The 21,099-nt window shown below is 40.3% G+C and overlaps 1 protein-coding gene across 1 annotated transcript in view; it reads left to right on the top strand.

The window, feature by feature from the left end:
* LZTS1 (leucine zipper tumor suppressor 1) overlaps positions 1-21,099 on the top strand; it is a 493,920-nt gene that overhangs the window by 472,588 nt on the left and 233 nt on the right. The window contains exon 4 of the mRNA XM_044082920.1: positions 19,042-21,099. This exon is cut by the window's right edge and continues 233 nt beyond it. Within this exon, the coding sequence (XP_043938855.1) occupies positions 19,042-19,716 (675 nt within the window). The 3' untranslated portion in view covers positions 19,717-21,099. The remainder of the gene's footprint in view (positions 1-19,041) is intronic.

Raw genomic sequence — 21,099 nt, 5'->3', positions numbered from 1 at the left:
ATTGCTTGTATAATGTTGGAAAGTTGCTAGAATAAACTGCTGTGTTACCACCATACATTTCACTGCCAAGTCTTGAAGCCAGGACCCTCTGCAAAACAATCAGAGCAACATATCACTATGCCAAATCAGCTGTTTTTTGAAAGAGAGGAAGACTGAAACTTTAATGGCTACCATTTAGTGCATTCAGTTCTCACCATAGCTCTCAACCTCTTAGCAAAACACACTTGGACAAAGCCAGTAATGGGGGAATACAGTCCCCAAACATATTCAGTGAATTCAGTTCTTATCATAGCTCTCAACCTTAGCACAAAAAACCTGGACAAAGCCAATAATGGGGGGATACAGTCCCACAAATAGGGACACATTTCAAATATCCATCTTATAAACTTAGAAAATTGCTAGAATAAAAGCTTTTGTGTTACCATGTACTTTCTGAAGAATATGAAGTCTGATATTCAAATTCTTGTCATTTTTATTTAACATTTGTTAACCAGGAAAGTCTGACTTGGAACAAAAGCCAATTTATAGCATGAGGCCCAGGGAGAAACACTCCAGACAGACACATGTCTTTGTAAGATAGGAAGACACCAGAGGAAACACAGGGAGGACATGCAGACTTCACACAAAAGTCACCCCAGCCAAGAATCAAATCAGAGAACCTGTAGCTGTTAGGCAACAATGCTACCACTGGATGAATGCACTACTGACTTTGCAAAGACACAAAAATAAGAAACCACAGATTTTATGAGGAACAGAAACAAGTATGTGGGAAAAATCTGCAATTTATTTACAAATGGTGGTGTGTAGGGAATTCAGGCTCTTGCCACCTGGGCCCAAGGTACAGGGTTCAAGCATGTTCTCTACCCACCAACATACAGCACTTGGGGCATTTCACACACGCACCTGTAGCTGTTAAACTACAATCCAAGTTCACACCATTCGCAAACTGCACCTGCTGCTAAACTATAATCCAAATCCGCACTGTTCACGAACTCCACCTGCAGTAAACTTCTCAACCATCTCCGTAGCTTCTAACATATGATCCACAGCTTCTAAAATAAAATCCACAGCCAGAGAGTAAACTGCAAAACTCCACAGCAGCAGCCAAGTATCGGCTGTCTCCATTCATGCCGGAATGCTCACTTCCGGTTTCCTGTGTTTGTTCCTTCCTGTTTGAATGTTCCAAGACTGCTGACCTTGCAGTCTGATCCCCTTCCAGTCTATGCAGTTAGCACTGCATAGACTTCTGGGGCATCAGCAGTCTGCTGCCTTCTTCCTGAATCTGGACTGGTAAGGCAGCAGTCTGGATTCACTTTCTATGTGACAGGTTAGGAGGATTAGGACTGTACCATTGTGGTTCACAGCTGGGGGGGGAGCTGCAGTCCTGAGCTGCCACTGCTGTGCAGCTAAATTAATAACTGAAAGTTCTACCACAAGAACACAGGGTAGTGAGGAGGAGAAAGGGGAAAATTGAATACCATTATGGAAGTATCGAACAGAGAAAACTATAAAGCAACTAAGACAAGAGGTGTCACTGTTAGAAGAGTACAGAAGAGGGAACACATCAACAAAAATGCTTAGAAAGATAGACGTGATAAAATCAATGCACAGTACTAGAACAGATCAGGTTCTATCATGCACTATCTCAAACAACAAATTAAAAACCTCAGCACAGACAGAAAAACTTAGAAGATACGCAGATAAATATAAAGGAAAAGTACAAAATAAGCAATTTATTGACCCAAAAAGGTTTTATAGAGAATTAGGAAACAAGGTTAAAGGAATTGAAAGACCACCAAAACAAAAGAATAAATAGATACATTTTGGATAAGTATTTTTAAAGCTCCTGTGGAATGTAACAAAGATGCTAAATGGATAGATGAAGTAAAAGAAATAATAAGAAGTTTAAAGGTACGGGATATGAAATTGTATGAAGTAACAGCCAGAGAGATTGAAACAAAGTTAAGAAAAGCCTCTAATTGGAAAACCCCAGGCCCAGATGCAGTACCTAACTTCTGGTTAAAAGTATTACCATCTTTGCATAAAGATTTGTAATAGTAAAAACTATTTATATGTGCACCCCAAACAGACACCAACCTGGCTAACAGGAAAAACAGTTTCCTACTTTAGACTGAACCTGCAAGCTACCCTAAAAATTAGACCAATATCTTACCTTCCACCGATTTATAAACTGTACAATGGAATTGATGCTGACATAGTTTATGGTCATTTAGAAGAAAACTCAATTATGGCAGTAGAACAAAAGGGCAATAAAAGAAAGTAATATGGACAAAGGATCATTTGTTGTTAAATAAAGTCATAGTAGAGGACTGAAAAAAGGGGAAAATCTAAGTATGGCTTGGATTGACTACAAAATAGCATTTGATAGTATCCCACATTCATGGATAAAAGAGGTCTTAAAAATGTATAAGATACACCCTACACTGATCAACTACATTACAGTGACAATGAAACAGTGGCAGACCACTTTGAAATTAAGGAAGAGAGGTGGGATGAATACCAAGGTAGGGAGGTTCATTGGTTCATAGGTGGGTACTAGGCTAATGGCCCTGGAGCCTTTACAAGCCTAGCCCATAGAAGTTCCCTGGCATCATGCCACCTGACAATAGTTGCCAGTGCCTCTATCAAGAAGAGCCACTGGAGTTATCTTCAGGGTGAACTTTCTATTGGGATGATTGAGGTGGGATGAATACCTGGGTAGGGAGGTAGAATGAATACTGGAGTAGAGAGGTGGGATGAATACTGAGGTAGGGAGGTGGGACGAATAATGAGGGAAGGAGGTGGGACAAATACAGAGGTAGGGAGGTGAAATGAATACTGTGGTAGGGAGGTAGGATGAATACTGGAGATGAGAAAAATACTGAAGAAATGTATAGCTGTATGGTCGAATGGCATAACGGAGAAGATTGTGGTGAGAAGGATAATGTCAGAAATTGGCATACTGACTAATGAAGTCTCACAGCAGTCTGTCCTACATGCAAGAAAGTTCAGCATATGTCAGATGTATTGGGTGGAACAGAGAAAATTAGCAACATTTTTGCAAATGACAGAAAAATATATGCAGTCATGGAAGGTGGAGGACAGAGTCTTGAAAAGATTTGCAAATGCTGAAGTGGTAAGCAGAAAGATGTCAGCTGACGTTCAATGCAACAAATGCAAAGTACTGCAGTTAGTTCACAATGGCCTGGTGTGAAAAACAGGCTAGGAGTAAAAGTGATGGCAACAGCACAGGAAACGTTTCTGAGGATACTGGTCACACCTGGAATTGACCACTGGCAGCATAACGAGAGGGAAATTGCTTGGGTGTATCCTCAAGGAGAATAAATGGGGAGGGTTGCATCAGGAAGGGCATCTGGCATAAAATTTTGCCACATCACACATGCAGAAAACTGTACAGAAATTCATACAGGATTGGTCGAGGCCTGGGTTAACAACAACCGCCACCAGTACTGTTGGCCAACAGGGTGCTGGCGGAAATTGAGCTACTGTTGGCCGAAGAAGGAGAAGAGGCAGAAGGCATGCCCGAAGGCAGGTAAGGGCTGGGACTGTCATAGTGAGGGTTGGAATTTTGAATGTTGGCAGTATGACTGGTATAGGGAGGGAGCTAGCTGATATGATGAACTGAAGGACGGTTGGTATATTGTGTGTGCAAGAGACCAGATGGAAGGGGAGCAAGGCTAGGTGTATCGGAGGCGGTTTCAAATTGTTTTATCATGGTGTGGATGGGAGGAGAAATGGCGTAGGCATTATCCTGAAGGAAGAGTATGATAAGAGTGTTTTGGAGGTGAAAAGAGTGTCGGATAGAGTGATGTTTGTGAAGCTGGAAATTGATGGTGTAATGATGAATGTTGTTAGTGCATATGCTCCACAAGTTGGGTGTGTGATGGATGAGAAAGAAAAATTTTGGAGTGAGTTGGATGAAGTGGTGATGACTGTACCCAAGGGTGAGAGACTGGTGATTGGAGCAGATTTCAATGGGCATGTTGGTGAAGGGAACAGAGGGGACAAGGAAGTGATGGGTAGGTATGGTGTTAAGCAAAGGAATGCAGAAGGTCAGATGGTAGTGGATTTTGCGAAAAGGATGGACATGGCTGTGATGAATACATATTTTAACAAGAGGGAGGAGCATAGGGTGACATACAAGAGTGGAGGAAGATGCACACAGGTGGATTATATCTTATGTAGACGGGCCAATCTGAAGGAGGTCGGAGACTGTAAAGTGGTGGCAGGGGAAAGTGTAGTTAGGCAGCATAGGATGGTGGTTTGTAGGATGACATTGGTGACCAAGAAGAGGAGGATGAGTGTGAGGGCAGCACCAAGGATCAAATGGTGGAAAATGAAAAAGGGTAATTGTGAGGTGATGTTCAGGGAAGAGTTAAGACAGGCACTGGGTGGCAGTGAAGAGTTACTGAATAGCTGGGTAACTACAGCAGAGCTAGTAAGAGAGATGGCTAGAAGGGTGCTTGGTGTGACATCTGGAAAGAGGAAAGAGGACAAGGAGACCTGGTGGTGGAATGAAGAAGTATAGGAGAGTATACAGAGAAAGAGGCTGGTGAAGAAGAAGTGGGATTGCCAAAGAGATGAAGAAAGTAGACAAGAGTATAAGGAGATGAGGTGCATAGCAAAGAGAGAGGTGGCGAAGGCTAAGGATAAGGCGTATGAAGAGTTGTATAAAAGGTTGGACACTAAGGAGGGAGAAAAAGACCTGTACCGATTGGCTAGACAGAGGGACCGAGCTAGTAAAGATGTGCAGAAGGTAAGGGTGATAAAGGATAATGAGGAAAACGTACTCACAAGTGAGGAGAGTGTGTTGAGTCGATGGAAAGAGTACTTTGAGGGGTTGATGAATGAAGAGAATGAGAGAGAGAGAAGGTTGGATGATGTGCGAATAGTGAATCATGAAGTGCAGTGGATTAGCAAGGAGGAAGTAAGGATAGCTATGAAGAGGATGAAGAATGGAAAGGCTGTTGGTCCAGATGACATACCTGTGGAAGCATGGAGGTGTTTAGGTGAAATGGCAGTGGAGTTTTTAACTAGATTGTTTAATGAAATCTTGGAAAGTGAGAGGATGCCTGAGGAATGGAGAAAAAGTGTTTTGGTTCCAATTTTTAAGAATAAGGGTGATGTGCAGAGCTGTAGTAACTACAGAGGGATTAAACTGATCAGTCACAGCATGAAGTTATGGGAAAGAGAAGTGGAATCTATTTTAAGAAGGGAGGTGATGATTAGTGATCAGCAGTATGGTTTCATGCCAGGAAAAAGCACTACAGATGCAATGTTTGCTCTGAGAGCGTTGATGGAGAAGTACAGAGAAGGTCAGAAGGAGTTGCATTGTGTCTTTGTGGATTTAGAGAAAGCATATGACAGGGTGCCTAGGGAGGAGTTGTGGTATTGTATGAGGAAGTCGGGAGTGTCAGAGAAGTATGTAAGAGGGGTACAGGATATGTACGAAGGTAGTGTGACAGCGGTGAGGTCTGCGGTGGGAGTGACGGATGCGTTTAAGGTGGAGGTGGGATTACATCAAGGATCAGCTCTGAGCCCTTTCTTATTTGCAATGGTGATGGACAGGTTTACAGACGAGATCAGACAGGAGTCCCCGTGGACTATGATGTTTGCAGATGACATTGTGATCTGTAGTGAGAGTAGGAAACAGGTGGAGGAGACCCTAGAGAGGTGGAGATATGCTCTAGAGAGAAGAGGAATGAAGGCCAGCAGGACTAAGACAGAATATATGTGTGTGAATGAGAGGGAGGACAGAGGAATGGTGAGGATGCAGGGAGTAGAGGTGACAAAGGTGAATGAGTTTAAGTACTTGGGATCAACAGTTCAGAGTAATGGTGAGTGTGGAAGAGAGGTGAAGAAGAGAGTACAGGCAGGATGGAGTGGGTGGAGAAGAGTGTCAGGAGTGATTTGTGACAGACGAGTGCCAGTAAGAGTGAAAGGGAAAGTCTACGAGAGGGTAGTGAGACCAGCTATGTTATACGGGTTGGAGACAGTGGCATTGACAAAAAGGCAGGAGTCAGAGCTTGATGTGGCAGAGTTGAAGATGTTAAGATTTGCCCTGGGTGTGACGAGGATGGACAGGATTAGGAATAAGTATATTAGAGGGTTAGCCCAGGTTTGAAGGTTTGGAGACAAAACCAGAGAGGCAAGATTACGTTGGTTTGGACATGTGCTGAGGAGGGATGCAGAGTATATTGGGAAAAAGATGCTAAGGATGAAGCTGCCAGGTAACAGGAAAAGAGGAAGGCCTAAGATAAGGTTTATGGATGTGGTGAGAGAGGACATGCAGGTGGTTGGTGTGACAGAGCAAGATGCAGAGAACAGGAGGAAATGGAAACAGGTGATCTGCTGTGGTGACCCCTAACGGGAGCAGCCGAAAGAAGAAGAAGATCCTCAAGGAGAAATGTTGTAGAAGCAAAGTGATAATACTTGCACTGTCTGCTGCCTTGGCAACACTACATTTTTACTGCATGCAGTGCTGGAGGCCATCTAAGATCCATGGCATGGAGGTGAAGTACAATTATCAATTGCTCCTACTGATTGTTATTCTTAAAATCCCAAAACATGCATACCCATTGTTGTGCTGTAGTGATCCCATTTGATGGGGAATGGGGGTCATTTCCTCCTCATCTCAGATAAAAATTCATACTTAAATCCCCAATAAAACTCAGCTTCCATCACCTCTAGCTCTGACCTTTTCTCTCTTTCTTTGTCCATCTGTACCAATTTCCTTTTCCATTGACATTTATACTTCACTTTGATCCATTTATATTAACTTTAACTCCTACAAAAGCCTTGTTCCCCCTTTTTATTTCAATAGATAGGGAAAAAGACAGAAAAGAAAAGGAAAGGAAAATGGCAAAAAGTCAGTGTCATAAAGAATCCTCCCTTACCTGCATTTAACCACACATGCTGTGCTCCTGCTGTTACTGTATTGTAATTTACATTTACAGTAAAGAATCCTCCCTTACCTGCATTTAACCACACATGCTGTGCTCCTGCTGTTACTGTATTGTAATTTACATTTACAGTAAAGAATCCTCCCTTACCTGCATTTAACCACACATGTTGTGCTCCTGCTGTTATTGTAATTTACATTTACAGTAAAGAATCCCCCCTTACCTGCATTTAACCACACATGCTGTGCTCCTGCTGTTACTGTATTGTAATTTACATTTACAGTAAAGAATCCTCCCTTACCTGCATTTAACCACACATGCTGTGCTCCTGCTGTTACTGTATTGTAATTTACATTTACAGTAAAGAATCCCCCCTTACCTGCATTTAACCACACATGCTGTGCTCCTGCTGTTACTGTATTGTAATTTACATTTACAGTAAAGAATCCCTCCTTACCTGCATTTAACCACACATGCTGTGCTCCTGCTGTTACTGTATTGTAATTTACATTTACAGTAAAGAATCCTCCCTTACCTGCATTTAACCACACATGCTGTGCTCCCGCTGTTATTGTATTGTAATTTACATTTACAGTAAAGAATCCTCCCTTACCTGCATTTAACCACACATGCTGTGCTCCTGCTGTTACTGTATTGTAATTTACATTTACAGTAAAGAATCCCCCCTTACCTGCATTTAACCACACATGCTGTGCTCCTGCTGTTACTGTATTGTAATTTACATTTACAGTAAAGAATCCCCCCTTACCTGCATTTAACCACACATGCTGTGCTCCTGCTGTTACTGTATTGTAATTTACATTTACAGTAAAGAATCCCCCCTTACCTGCATTTAACCACACATGCTGTGCTCCTGCTGTTATTGTAATTTAAATTTACAGTAAAGAATCCTCCCTTACCTGCATTTAACCACACATGCTGTGCTCCTGCTGTTACTGTATTGTAATTTACATTTACAGTAAAGAATCCTCCTTACCTGCATTTAACCACACATGCTGTGCTCCTGCTGTTACTGTATTGTAATTTACATTTACAGTAAAGAATCCTCCCTTACCTGCATTTAACCACACATGCTGTGCTCCTGCTGTTACTGTATTGTAATTTACATTTACAGTAAAGAATCCTCCCTTACCTGCATTTAACCACACATGCTGTGCTCCTGCTGTTATAGAATTGTAATTTACATTTACAGTAAAGAATCCCCCCTTACCTGCATTTAACCACACATGCTGTGCTCCTGCTGTTACTGTATTGTAATTTACATTTACAGTAAAGAATCCTCCCTTACCTGCATTTAACCACACATGCTGTGCTCCTGCTGTTACTGTATTGTAATTTACATTTACAGTAAAGAATCCCCCCTTACCTGCATTTAACCACACATGCTGTGCTCCTGCTGTTACTGTATTGTAATTTACATTTACAGTAAAGAATCCTCCCTTACCTGCATTTAACCACACATGCTGTGCTCCTGCTGTTACTGTATTGTAATTTACATTTACAGTAAAGAATCCTCCCTTACCTGCATTTAACCACACATGCTGTGCTCCTGCTGTTATAGTATTGTAATTTACATTTACAGTAAAGAATCCCCCCTTACCTGCATTTAACCACACATGCTGTGCTCCTGCTGTTACTGTATTGTAATTTACATTTACAGTAAAGAATCCTCCCTTACCTGCATTTAACCACACATGATGTGCTCCTGCTGTTATTGTAATTTACATTTACAGTAAAGAATCCCCCCTTACCTGCATTTAACCACACATGCTGTGCTCCTGCTGTTACTGTATTGTAATTTACATTTACAGTAAAGAATCCTCCCTTACCTGCATTTATCCACACATGCTGTGCTCCTGCTGTTACTGTATTGTAATTTACATTTACAGTAAAGAATCCCCCCTTACCTGCATTTAACCACACATGCTGTGCTCCTGCTGTTACTGTATTGTAATTTACATTTACAGTAAAGAATCCCCCCTTACCTGCATTTAACCACACATGCTGTGCTCCTGCTGTTACTGTATTGTAATTTACATTTACAGTAAAGAATCCTCCCTTACCTGCATTTAACCACACATGCTGTGCTCCTGCTGTTATTGTATTGTAATTTACATTTACAGTAAAGAATCCTCCCTTACCTGCATTTAACCACACATGCTGTGCTCCTGCTGTTACTGTATTGTAATTTACATTTACAGTAAAGAATCCCCCCTTACCTGCATTTAACCACACATGCTGTGCTCCTGCTGTTACTGTATTGTAATTTACATTTACAGTAAAGAATCCCCCCTTACCTGCATTTAACCACACATGCTGTGCTCCTGCTGTTACTGTATTGTAATTTACATTTACAGTAAAGAATCCTCCTTACCTGCATTTAACCACACATGCTGTGCTCCTGCTGTTACTGTATTGTAATTTACATTTACAGTAAAGAATCCTCCCTTACCTGCATTTAACCACACATGCTGTGCTCCTGCTGTTACTGTATTGTAATTTACATTTACAGTAAAGAATCCCCCCTTACCTGCATTTAACCACACATGCTGTGCTCCTGCTGTTATTGTAATTTACATTTACAGTAAAGAATCCTCCCTTACCTGCATTTAACCACACATGCTGTGCTCCTGCTGTTACTGTATTGTAATTTACATTTACAGTAAAGAATCCTCCCTTACCTGCATTTAACCACACATGCTGTGCTCCTGCTGTTACTGTATTGTAATTTACATTTACAGTAAAGAATCCTCCCTTACCTGCATTTAACCACACATGCTGTGCTCCTGCTGTTACTGTATTGTAATTTACATTTACAGTAAAGAATCCACCTTACCTGCATTTAACCACACATGCTGTGCTCCTGCTGTTACTGTATTGTAATTTACATTTACAGTAAAGAATCCACCCTTACCTGCATTTAACCACACATGCTGTGCTCCTGCTGTTACTGTATTGTAATTTACATTTAAAGTAAAGAATCCTCCCTTACCTGCATTTAACCACACATGCTGTGCTCCTGCTTTTACTGTATTGTAATTTACATTTACAGTAAAGAATCCTCCCTTACCTGCATTTAACCACACATGCTGTGCTCCTGCTGTTACTGTATTGTAATTTACATTTACAGTAAAGAATCCTCCTTACCTGCATTTAACCACACATGCTGTGCTCCTGCTGTTACTGTATTGTAATTTACATTTACAGTAAAGAATCCCTCCTTACCTGCATTTAACCACACATGCTGTGCTCCTGCTGTTACTGTATTGTAATTTACATTTACAGTAAAGAATCCTCCTTACCTGCATTTAACCACACATGCTGTGCTCCTGCTGTTACTGTATTGTAATTTACATTTACAGTAAAGAATCCTCCTTACCTGCATTTAACCACACATGCTGTGCTCCTGCTGTTACTGTATTGTAATTTACATTTACAGTAAAGAATCCTCCCTTACCTGCATTTAACCACACATGCTGTGCTCCTGCTGTTACTGTATTGTAATTTACATTTACAGTAAAGAATCCTCCCTTACCTGCATTTAACCACACATGCTGTGCTCCCGCTGTTATTGTATTGTAATTTACATTTACAGTAAAGAATCCTCCCTTACCTGCATTTAACCACACATGCTGTGCTCCTGCTGTTACTGTATTGTAATTTACATTTACAGTAAAGAATCCTCCCTTACCTGCATTTAACCACACATGCTGTGCTCCTGCTGTTACTGTATTGTAATTTACATTTACAGTAAAGAATCCTCCCTTACCTGCATTTAACCACACATGCTGTGCTCCTGCTGTTACTGTATTGTAATTTACATTTACAGTAAAGAATCCTCCCTTACCTGCATTTAACCACACATGCTGTGCTCCTGCTGTTACTGTATTGTAATTTACATTTACAGTAAAGAATCCTCCCTTACCTGCATTTAACCACACATGCTGTGCTCCTGCTGTTACTGTATTGTAATTTACATTTACAGTAAAGAATCCTCCCTTACCTGCATTTAACCACACATGCTGTGCTCCTGCTGTTACTGTATTGTAATTTACATTTACAGTAAAGAATCCTCCCTTACCTGCATTTAACCACACATGCTGTGCTCCTGCTGTTACTGTATTGTAATTTACATTTACAGTAAAGAATCCTCCCTTACCTGCATTTAACCACACATGCTGTGCTCCTGCTGTTACTGTATTGTAATTTACATTTACAGTAAAGAATCCCTCCTTACCTGCATTTAACCACACATGCTGTGCTCCTGCTGTTACTGTATTGTAATTTACATTTACAGTAAAGAATCCTCCCTTACCTGCATTTAACCACACATGCTGTGCTCCTGCTGTTACTGTATTGTAATTTACATTTACAGTAAAGAATCCTCCCTTACCTGCATTTAACCACACATGCTGTGCTCCTGCTGTTACTGTATTGTAATTTACATTTACAGTAAAGAATCCTCCCTTACCTGCATTTAACCACACATGCTGTGCTCCTGCTGTTACTGTATTGTAATTTACATTTGCAGTAAAGAATCCTCCCTTACCTGCATTTAACCACACATGCTGTGCTCCTGCTGTTACTGTATTGTAATTTACATTTACAGTAAAGAATCCTCCCTTACCTGCATTTAACCACACATGCTGTGCTCCTGCTGTTACTGTATTGTAATTTACATTTACAGTAAAGAATCCTCCCTTACCTGCATTTAACCACACATGCTGTGCTCCTGCTGTTACTGTATTGTAATTTACATTTACAGTAAAGAATCCTCCTTACCTGCATTTAACCACACATGCTGTGCTCCTGCTGTTACTGTATTGTAATTTACATTTACAGTAAAGAATCCTCCCTTACCTGCATTTAACCACACATGCTGTGCTCCTGCTGTTACTGTATTGTAATTTACATTTACAGTAAAGAATCCCCCCTTACTTGCATTTAACCACACATGCTGTGCTCCTGCTGTTACTGTATTGTAATTTACATTTACAGTAAAGAATCCCCCCTTACCTGCATTTAACCACACATGCTGTGCTCCTGCTGTTATTGTAATTTACATTTACAGTAAAGAATCCTCCCTTACCTGCATTTAACCATACATGCTGTGCTCCTGCTGTTACTGTATTGTAATTTACATTTACAGTAAAGAATCCCCCCTTACCTGCATTTAACCACACATGCTGTTCTCCTGCTGTTACTGTATTGTAATTTACATTTACAGTAAAGAATCCCCCCTTACCTGCATTTAACCACACATGCTGTGCTCCCGCTGTTATTGTATTGTAATTTACATTTACAGTAAAGAATCCCCCCTTACCTGCATTTAACCACACATGCTGTGCTCCTGCTGTTACTGTATTGTAATTTACATTTACAGTAAAGAATCCCCCCTTACTTGCATTTAACCACACATGCTGTGCTCCTGCTGTTACTGTATTGTAATTTACATTTACAGTAAAGAATCCCCCCTTACTTGCATTTAACCACACATGCTGTGCTCTTGCTGTTATTGTATTGTAATTTACATTTACAATTAATACTTTCATATTTCATCTTATTAACTATTTTATTGCCTTTTATCTTATGTACCCATTTCTTACTTCAGATGTTTTATATTCTCCAGGGTTGAAAGTTGTATGTTTTTTATCATTGCTCACCCTGGCTGACAAAAAAAATAAATAAACAAATAAACAAACAAACTGAAATCTCATTTTACGAAAGTATTGCCACTGCCGTCATAAAGTTTGAGAAGGGTCGTAGGTCATAGGGTCATGGTAACAACCTAGTAAGTGGTAATTCCATTTATCTTAATAAGGGTACTTATTTATTTCTTCATTCTGATCAAAACTTAGTGTTTTGCTCCATAGTATCAAGGGAATTATGTATGAAGATTAAGTCCCTTCCTCTGACTCAACTGGCCTGAAACAAACATCAACATTACATCCCAGAGTCTGAGGGGATGTTAGCTGAATCCCTGTGCCAAGTCTCTACACCATCCAAAGCCAGGAAAGTCTCCAAACAACATTAGGTACACTGGTGACTACACTACCGCACTTCTGTTTATTTTGTGGTTCATAACAAATATTATAATACACTGACCTTGCCTGAAAAGGTACTTCAAGGACAGAAAATGTTTTATTGAGAACCTCCACATGCATTAAGACTAGTAGAGCCCGTCACTTGTAAACCCATATGATGAGTCACATGTCAGTCTGGGTGGTCAAGCGGGAAATCTCATGTATAATGCAGTTGTCATAGAAACTCTGAAGTTCCAAAACTTTCCAAGGTGAATCATCCTGGGGGATGTCATCTCTGTCTTTAAGATATCTCTAATTTGGTGTGTAAAAATACTTTTGATTATTTTTTATGTGGTTTAACAAACATCAGGATAACTACTCTTCCTTGCAGGCAAACGTAAAAATGCAGTTGTAACTAATGTCATGTTAAAGCTTTAGCCTTATGTGCTTAGAATGGTTAGTGCAAACTGTGAACCACTGCATGATCCTGCAATTTTCCAAGAGCAGTTACACATGGAATACATACTATAGCATTATCATTTTTTCCTTTGGTTATTTTAATGGTGAGGAACAATACAGTTATTTAATGCACATCATAAATGCATGCATTAGTTATGTAGAACACTGTTTATATTTAATTTTCTCAGAAGCCTTATCCTTTGAAATCAATATGGAAGGTTTTCTTTATTTTTCTTAATGTGATATGTGTGTTAGAATGTCAATAAAATACTTTAATAATCCGATTTTGCTAAACTTTTCTGACAGTTCAGCACAACAGAATGTGAATGCCAGCAGCTGCTGCAGTCCTGTGTTTAATTCCCTGTGTCTCCTCTTCTCTACTGAATGACTAAATGAGTCACTTAGCCAGACACTATTCTGATTATCCTTGAAGAGAGTGACTTCTTCTTAATTGAGTTACTCAGTTAACAAATAATATGAGCAAAAATAAAACAAAAAGTAAGCTTAATAAAAGTAAATATAAAAAAACTAGATTTGTCTATTGTCTTTCTACTACAATAACATATACTACATACACTACTCTTACCCTTTACAATGCACGTGCTTCACTCATTTATAATTAATTTAATCTGTATGTCAGTGAGGTCAGCACCACTAGTACACATTTATAAAATATACAAGATGAGTAAGTACAGCTTCAAGCCAGAGATTATTGGTCAGGTACCCATATCACAAAACTGGCATACCCAAGATAACACAAAATGAAGACATGGAAAGAGTTTAGAAACTCTCATACAAGTTTTGCGCAAACTGTTTATATTAGAATTATTGTTATATGTTAATTAATTAGACAAACATCCTGTATCTCATGTAAGTTCTAATGCCTCCAGTATTAGAGGTGCAAATTTGATTTAAGTCATCAAATGGGACTTCACAGACTTGCAATCTGGGATTCCTACTGATGGAATTGGTTACATACAACACCTGTAACTGTGAATGAGCTCAGATGTGGAAATGGATTTATAATTTGTACATGTCCCAGAGAAAAAGTAACATTGTTGTTAGTTGATTTAAAAGTAAAAAGAGTGGGTATGAATAACCCAGAATCATGAGTCTGGAAGCTAGTGGTCAATCAGAACTAAATGGGGGTGACCATAATATACAGCTTTGTCAAGAATTTAAGTGGCACATGCATGACTGAACAGTACCAATGGGAGTGTGGGAGTGTAGGAATCTGATAACTGTGTTACTGGCATTATGCAGCCTGTACTATTCTACCTGGACCTCACAAAAGCCTTCGACACAATACCCCACTCAGGCATCATAAACAAGCTCACTAGCTTAAATATCAACCCCTATGTCACAAGATGGGTTGCAAACTGGCTCAGGGACAGAACCCACATGGTCAGAATTGCAGGTGCCATGTCAGACTCTAAACCAGTTACAAGTGGCATCCCACAAGGCTCAGTCCTGGGACCTCTCTTGTTCGGTATATATTTCTCTGAGGTACAGGCTAACACGGGAGGACTATGGCTGACCAGGTTCGCAGATGACTGCAAACTGGGTGTCATAATTGACTCTCCGACTGACACAAGCATCCTCCAAAAGGGTCTCACAGAGACGGATAACTGGTGCCAGAGCCATGGCCTAAAGCTAAATGCCAAAAAGTGCATCGTCATTCCCTTTGGGAAAAACAAAGTGCCCACAAATTACCACATAGGTGGTAATCCATTAAGTACGAAAGAAGTAATTACGGATTTGGGGACCCAAGTAGATAGTAATCTGTCCTTTGATAATCACGTTGCCAAAGTGGTTAGAAAGACCTTCTATATAGCCCACCTTATCACGAAAGGGTTCACATCTAGATCAAGAGAGGTCATTGTGCCCTTCTGCTCATCACTCATCAGGCACATAATTGAATACAATGCCCCATTTGGGATGTACCTTACCCGACACCTGCAGCAACTGGAAAGACCCCAAAAGTACCTCACCAAGAGGATCAAGGGACTCAAACAGATGCCCTATGCAGTTCGACTAAAGAAACTCCAGCTTTACTCAGTTGCTTTCTGCCTACTCAGAGGCGATATGTGCCTGACGTATAAAGCCATGTCCAACCCAGAATTAATGGACATGCTCCACCTCAGGAAATCCAAATCCCTTAGAGCTACATGCTCCAGGGACTTAAACCTCAGCACAGAAATAAATAGGACATGCTGGAGGGACAGATTCATATCCCAGAGGCTCCCCTCACTCTGGAACAAAATCCCAATCCATGTTAGGCAGAGCCCCTCACTGACCCTCTTCAAGAGAAATCTTCATGAGTGGATGGGAGATCGTAAGTTTACCCCTGGGATCTCTTCTGTGTCCCTGCTAGACAGAGGCACAGTAAACTAACCTTAAAAGGGCTATCTTCTGTGACCTACTATACAGAGGTACAGTCAACTAATCTAAAAGGGTAGCGAAAGCCAAACACACTCTGGCTAGGCTTATAAATGCTCTAGAGCAGATAGCCTAGTATCGACCTATGAACCTATGAACATGGAATTCAGAAGGGGTGAGATAGCAGTAAAGACTGTGCCAAGCAATATGAGAGCACACTACATATCATACACCACTCCACAGGGTGCAGAGAAGTCCATCATTGTCAACCCTACTTGCCATAAGTGCCACAGGGTACTGCAGAATAGTTCTACAGGTTAAGGAGGGTTCAAAGGATGTTGGGGGATTATCTCACATGTGATCTGTACTTCACATATATGTACTTAGCTGAAGTATGTAACATATATGTACTTAGCTGAAGTGTGCAACATATATGCACTTAGCTGAAGTGTGCATTATGCAGTGTAAGCTGCCACTGGTGACAAATAGGCCATGATGTTCACCAGAGGGGAATTCCTCAGTTTGTACCAAGAGAGCACCCCAGCTACTGACTAATGGGCCACTCAGGCTGTAGACCAAGGATCCATGTGAATATATACAATAAATGACCCACAGTTGTTTGGTGGCCTGGGCGCTACAGGAAACAACTGAGGGGAGAGAGAGAAATAAAGAGGCCTTATCTACTCACTCCTTTCTAGAGGGGAGGGATGGGATGCACATTTGGAGGTATGAGGTAGGCTTTTTTTCTTGGTGTGGTCAAAGACACCATACCTTGCTCTCCTATGAGTATCTCCTCCCTCTCAGTTGCATATAACCAGATACACAGTGGGATAATTAGGGGCCTTATCTCCAGGCACATCTGTCAGCACCAGTAAAGTGGTTCCTGTGTACCCACTCCTCTCACAAGGAATGGGGTATATATACCGTTACAGTCAAGAGGTATTCCCCCTGGATGGAGAGACTCATATGGCAAAGGGACACATAGGTATACATTAAATCCTGTGGCCCTTATGGAGGTGGAGCATTTGGGCATGCAGGGATCTGAACTGGGTCAAGCCAGTACTTGATGAAAATGAATAAATGGATTACAAAATCAAGTTTTGATTACCTGTAGAAAGTTTGGGAGAACAGCAGGATTAGTTAATAATCTTAAGATGGGTCAAACGGATTGAACGACATTTGCAAGTCTAGTGACAAACAATTAAGACTGAATATTTTAAACCTTTTTTAGGAAGGGGGATATATTGCAAGTTAATGGGCATCTTGTTTCCTAATTTCCTTACAGTGCACTTGGGTTCACCAAACTTGTCTTGGGATTTTGAGACAGCAGCGAGCTTACCTGCTGCTGATCTACATTTATCATGATATTGCTCCTGTAGTGACTCACCAAATAAGGAGGGATAGTTTAAGGAACATAAATGCTTATTTATGAAAAATGTACTTGGGATGATACTTTGTTGGAGAACTTTAAGCACTGAAATATCTGCCAAAATGCAATGATGCTTTCTTCTCTGCTGGCCTTCTCCAGCTTGTGGTGGGAGATGTAGAGCTAGTCCAGTAAAGGGATATGCATAGTACTGAAAACATGATAGGAACTATGATTTTGCTGTAGCATCTATAGCATTCCTATAGTTTAGTAATAATATACTGCAGTTATTTATTTATGTCTGCATTTATTTATTGGTTGGGTAGATTGGAGTGGTTCCCAAGACTCTCTTTAACCACAATTTGGAACAGAAACAAAGACTAACATGTTGCATCATGCATGCAGGCAAACATTCCTTCATTCTCTGACACATTATCTTGCTCAGGGTCATAAGGAAGCAGGAGCCTGTCCCAATTTTAATGGCCATAAGACAGACCACTAACATTGTATACGACAGCAGTCCATTGTAGAATGAACACAACAGGAACTCACTTGTACAATTATAACACCACCAGTCCACCTAACAACATATCTTTGAACTAAAGGATAAAAGAAGAGCACCTGATAAGATGCCACATGATCCCAAGACATCCATACAGGCTCTTTATGAAAGGCACCTGCTGGGAATGTGGTAGTGCTACCTATTCTCATCACCCATATATAAACATAAAAATGTAATACATGAGGATGACTGTGTACTCCATAACAAAACAAAACTGTTGATTAGAACTATTCCAGCATTCTGATACTGAATTAAAACTTAAACAAGCAATGGGCACATTACCAACAAATGCTAGTGAGGCCCAAAGTAAAGCAGATCATATCATTTGAATAAGTTAGCAATATTAGGTGGGGTAAGTCAAGAAAGTAAGTACAAACAGTAGCAACACATGGAAGAGTGAAGGCATTATGGGAGGTGTTTGGGACTATGTGATGTAGAGTGATTTTAACAATGATTTGTAAAGTACTTGCAGGATAATTTAGTAGCTCTGTTTAAACTCTGGATATGAGTAGCTATTCTCATAGCAAAAAAAACCCATGCTGCAGAAGCAACCTCAGGCAGGTTCAGTCACTTGTCTTAAAGATAAAGGACTAGAGAGTTTACATAGTCCAGTATTCTGACAGCTGTCAGAAGAAATGTTTTAGCCTGTGGATTTTATCACAGCTTTCTGCAGTATATTAACAAACATTAAAAATAATTAATTTCTAAAGTATCATGGTATGTGACAATTTAACATTTTGGAGAACAGGAGTGCCTTGATTGTAAGGAACATAGCATGAATGGTATGAATGCCTTGTGTGCATTATAACATCCACATAGCAATATGCAAAACCATTTCCAGTCTGCATCCTGGCACACAGATGATTGTCTGCCAAACTGAGGTTTGCAGAGGCTGCAAACTCTATTAATGTGAAACATCAGAATTCAAAACTGAGGTCTCTGCAAATGGGAGATGTGTTCTTTTTTTCCATGGTGCAGTGGCCTCAGAGTTGATTGGATGAAGGGGTATATAAAGGTCAAAGCCCCTTACTTGGACAACTTTACTTCTTAGTTGATTCCCATGAAAATTTGTCTTTTCAGTGCATTACACACATGCGCGCACACACACACACACACACACACACACACACACACACACACACACACACACACACACACACACACACACACACACATTTTTTACAACTATATCACACAATCCCTCCATAGTCTGAGGTTATGTCTAAATTTGCCAGCACTGTGTTTATTGCTGCAAATTTATTTACAATGAAAATATATGCTCACAAAATATCTGTTTTACCTTTCCAGGTGTGCCAGAAATCAGGAGAGATTTCTCTTTTGAAACAACAGTTGAAGGATTACCAGACAGAACTTGCCTCAAAAGTCAGTGAAGTGCTGAGTCTTAAGGCCCAGCTAAAGGAAAACAAAGGAAGGACAGAGTTCCTGGAACAACAGATCAGAGATGTAGAAGACTCATTGCGCACAAAGTCAGTTGAACTGGAGGTTTGTGAGAATGAGCTACAGCGCAAGAAAAATGAAGCAGAACTCTTAAGGGACAAGATGAGTCGTCTTGAGCAAGACATTGCTGTGTTAAAGAAAGACCTGATGCTTGCTGAAGACCAGAGGAATAGAAATGAGGACGGTAAGCCAGTGAAGAATCAAAGTCCATCCCAAGATGCAGAAGATGCTCTGCTGGGGGAGGTGGAAAGGCTGAAAGCTGAACTGATGGAGGAGAAACGATACAATGAAAAGCTGTCCCTGAGTTTCCAGCAAGAACGAGAAATATGGAGAGAGGAGAAGGAAAAAGTCATTCGTTATCAGAAGCAGTTACAACAAAGCTATCTGCACATGTATAGAAAGAACCAGGAGCTGGAAAAAGTAGTGAAACAGATGTCAGTTGATATGGAGGAAAAAGATGTGATGGACATTGAGGACCAGACAGCAAGTCTTCATTACGAGGATATAATAGCTACAGAAATATAATGCACCCAAGTTTCTGCCATATAAAATGCAGTTTGCCAACAGCCATTCACTACCACTCATACTTGTTTTTTAACCTCTGTGACACATTTCCCAACTCCTAGTTATACAGATTGATCATATTATACCATTTATTTTCCTGTTTATTTATGGCAACATTTATTGTGCTTAACACAACCCTGTCAACATGAGGACATTGAAAGAGAACACACATTAATATGACTAGTGTATATAAGTATTACATATGTTTACCGCATGTTTCATTGTAAATGCATATGGGGTTGCTGCATAATTCCATCTTGCAGTCTCATGGGGCAGAACTGTGTATCATCAGTTATTGAAGGATGTAAAGAAAATATGAATCTTGGAAACAAAAGCCAACACTTCTTCTGACAGTGCTGTAAAGGGTAATGAGGGAAAACAAAGTGAAAGAAATCTATATAATTTTACAGGTATATGAACAGTGTCTTGTAACCAGTGTCAGCATAATCCTTGATATTGAAAAGATGCAGCAGGAACTTTTAACATGTTGCAGGCTTTTTTTCTGAAGGTGCATGGTGTCCAATGCTGAATATTTCTCGCAGAATATTAGTTAGTTTCTGAAAATGTGTACCAGATCACCTTTTTCAAGGAAATATCTTGTTCTTCTTTTGTATGTTAAGCAGCTGTACTGAACTCCAGCAGTCCAAATAGCCACCCAAAGATCTCTCTTGCATCATGACAGAGAGGGGTGGGTTTGGCATAATGGTTAAGATCTTTACATCAGACACAATGTAAGGGGTTTGATTCTGACCTGAGGCTATTGGCTAGGCTTAAAATAGCCCTTTAGGGCAGTTAGCCTAGTATTTACATATTAATCATATATGAGCCATATGATCTGGAGTACCATGGGGGGACCTAAAGCATAATAATATCCTGTGCTCTCTCTCTGTTCTCTAAATGGGACATATTTCATGGTGTCTTGATATGAGATGAGCATCTAGCCCTTTTTAACATGACTGGGGGTGGGTCTTCATAAAATCCACTTATTAGCATCCCTCTTTTTTTCTCAGTTTTCAGACTGGAGATGTGGTGTGAGTGCATGACAAAAGAGACATAGCATTTTGCTGTCACTGTCTGAACATCCACTGCCTGCCCTTTGACAAATCGATACTATAACAAGGATTTCTTGGGGTGGCAAGCACCATGAGCAGGATTTCTTGGGGTGATTGATGTACCACAAAATGTAACATCCCATTTCTCATAATGAAACCTACGTTCAACTTCCAAATGCAATGGGTGGAAACGGACAGTGAAAAGAAAGTCAAGGTGTCATAGTCAATTTCACCACAGAAGGCAGGAATGTTTGATTTTTATTTTTACTTCAAAGAGTCACCCTGCAAAAAA

Source organism: Protopterus annectens, chromosome 9.part0 (assembly GCF_019279795.1).
Source record: "Protopterus annectens isolate FY-2018-M chromosome 9.part0, PAN1.0, whole genome shotgun sequence".
Taxonomy (NCBI): Eukaryota; Metazoa; Chordata; order Ceratodontiformes; family Protopteridae; genus Protopterus; species Protopterus annectens.
Note: the sequence above shows the minus strand (reverse complement) of the source record. Positions and strands in the feature narration are given on the sequence as shown.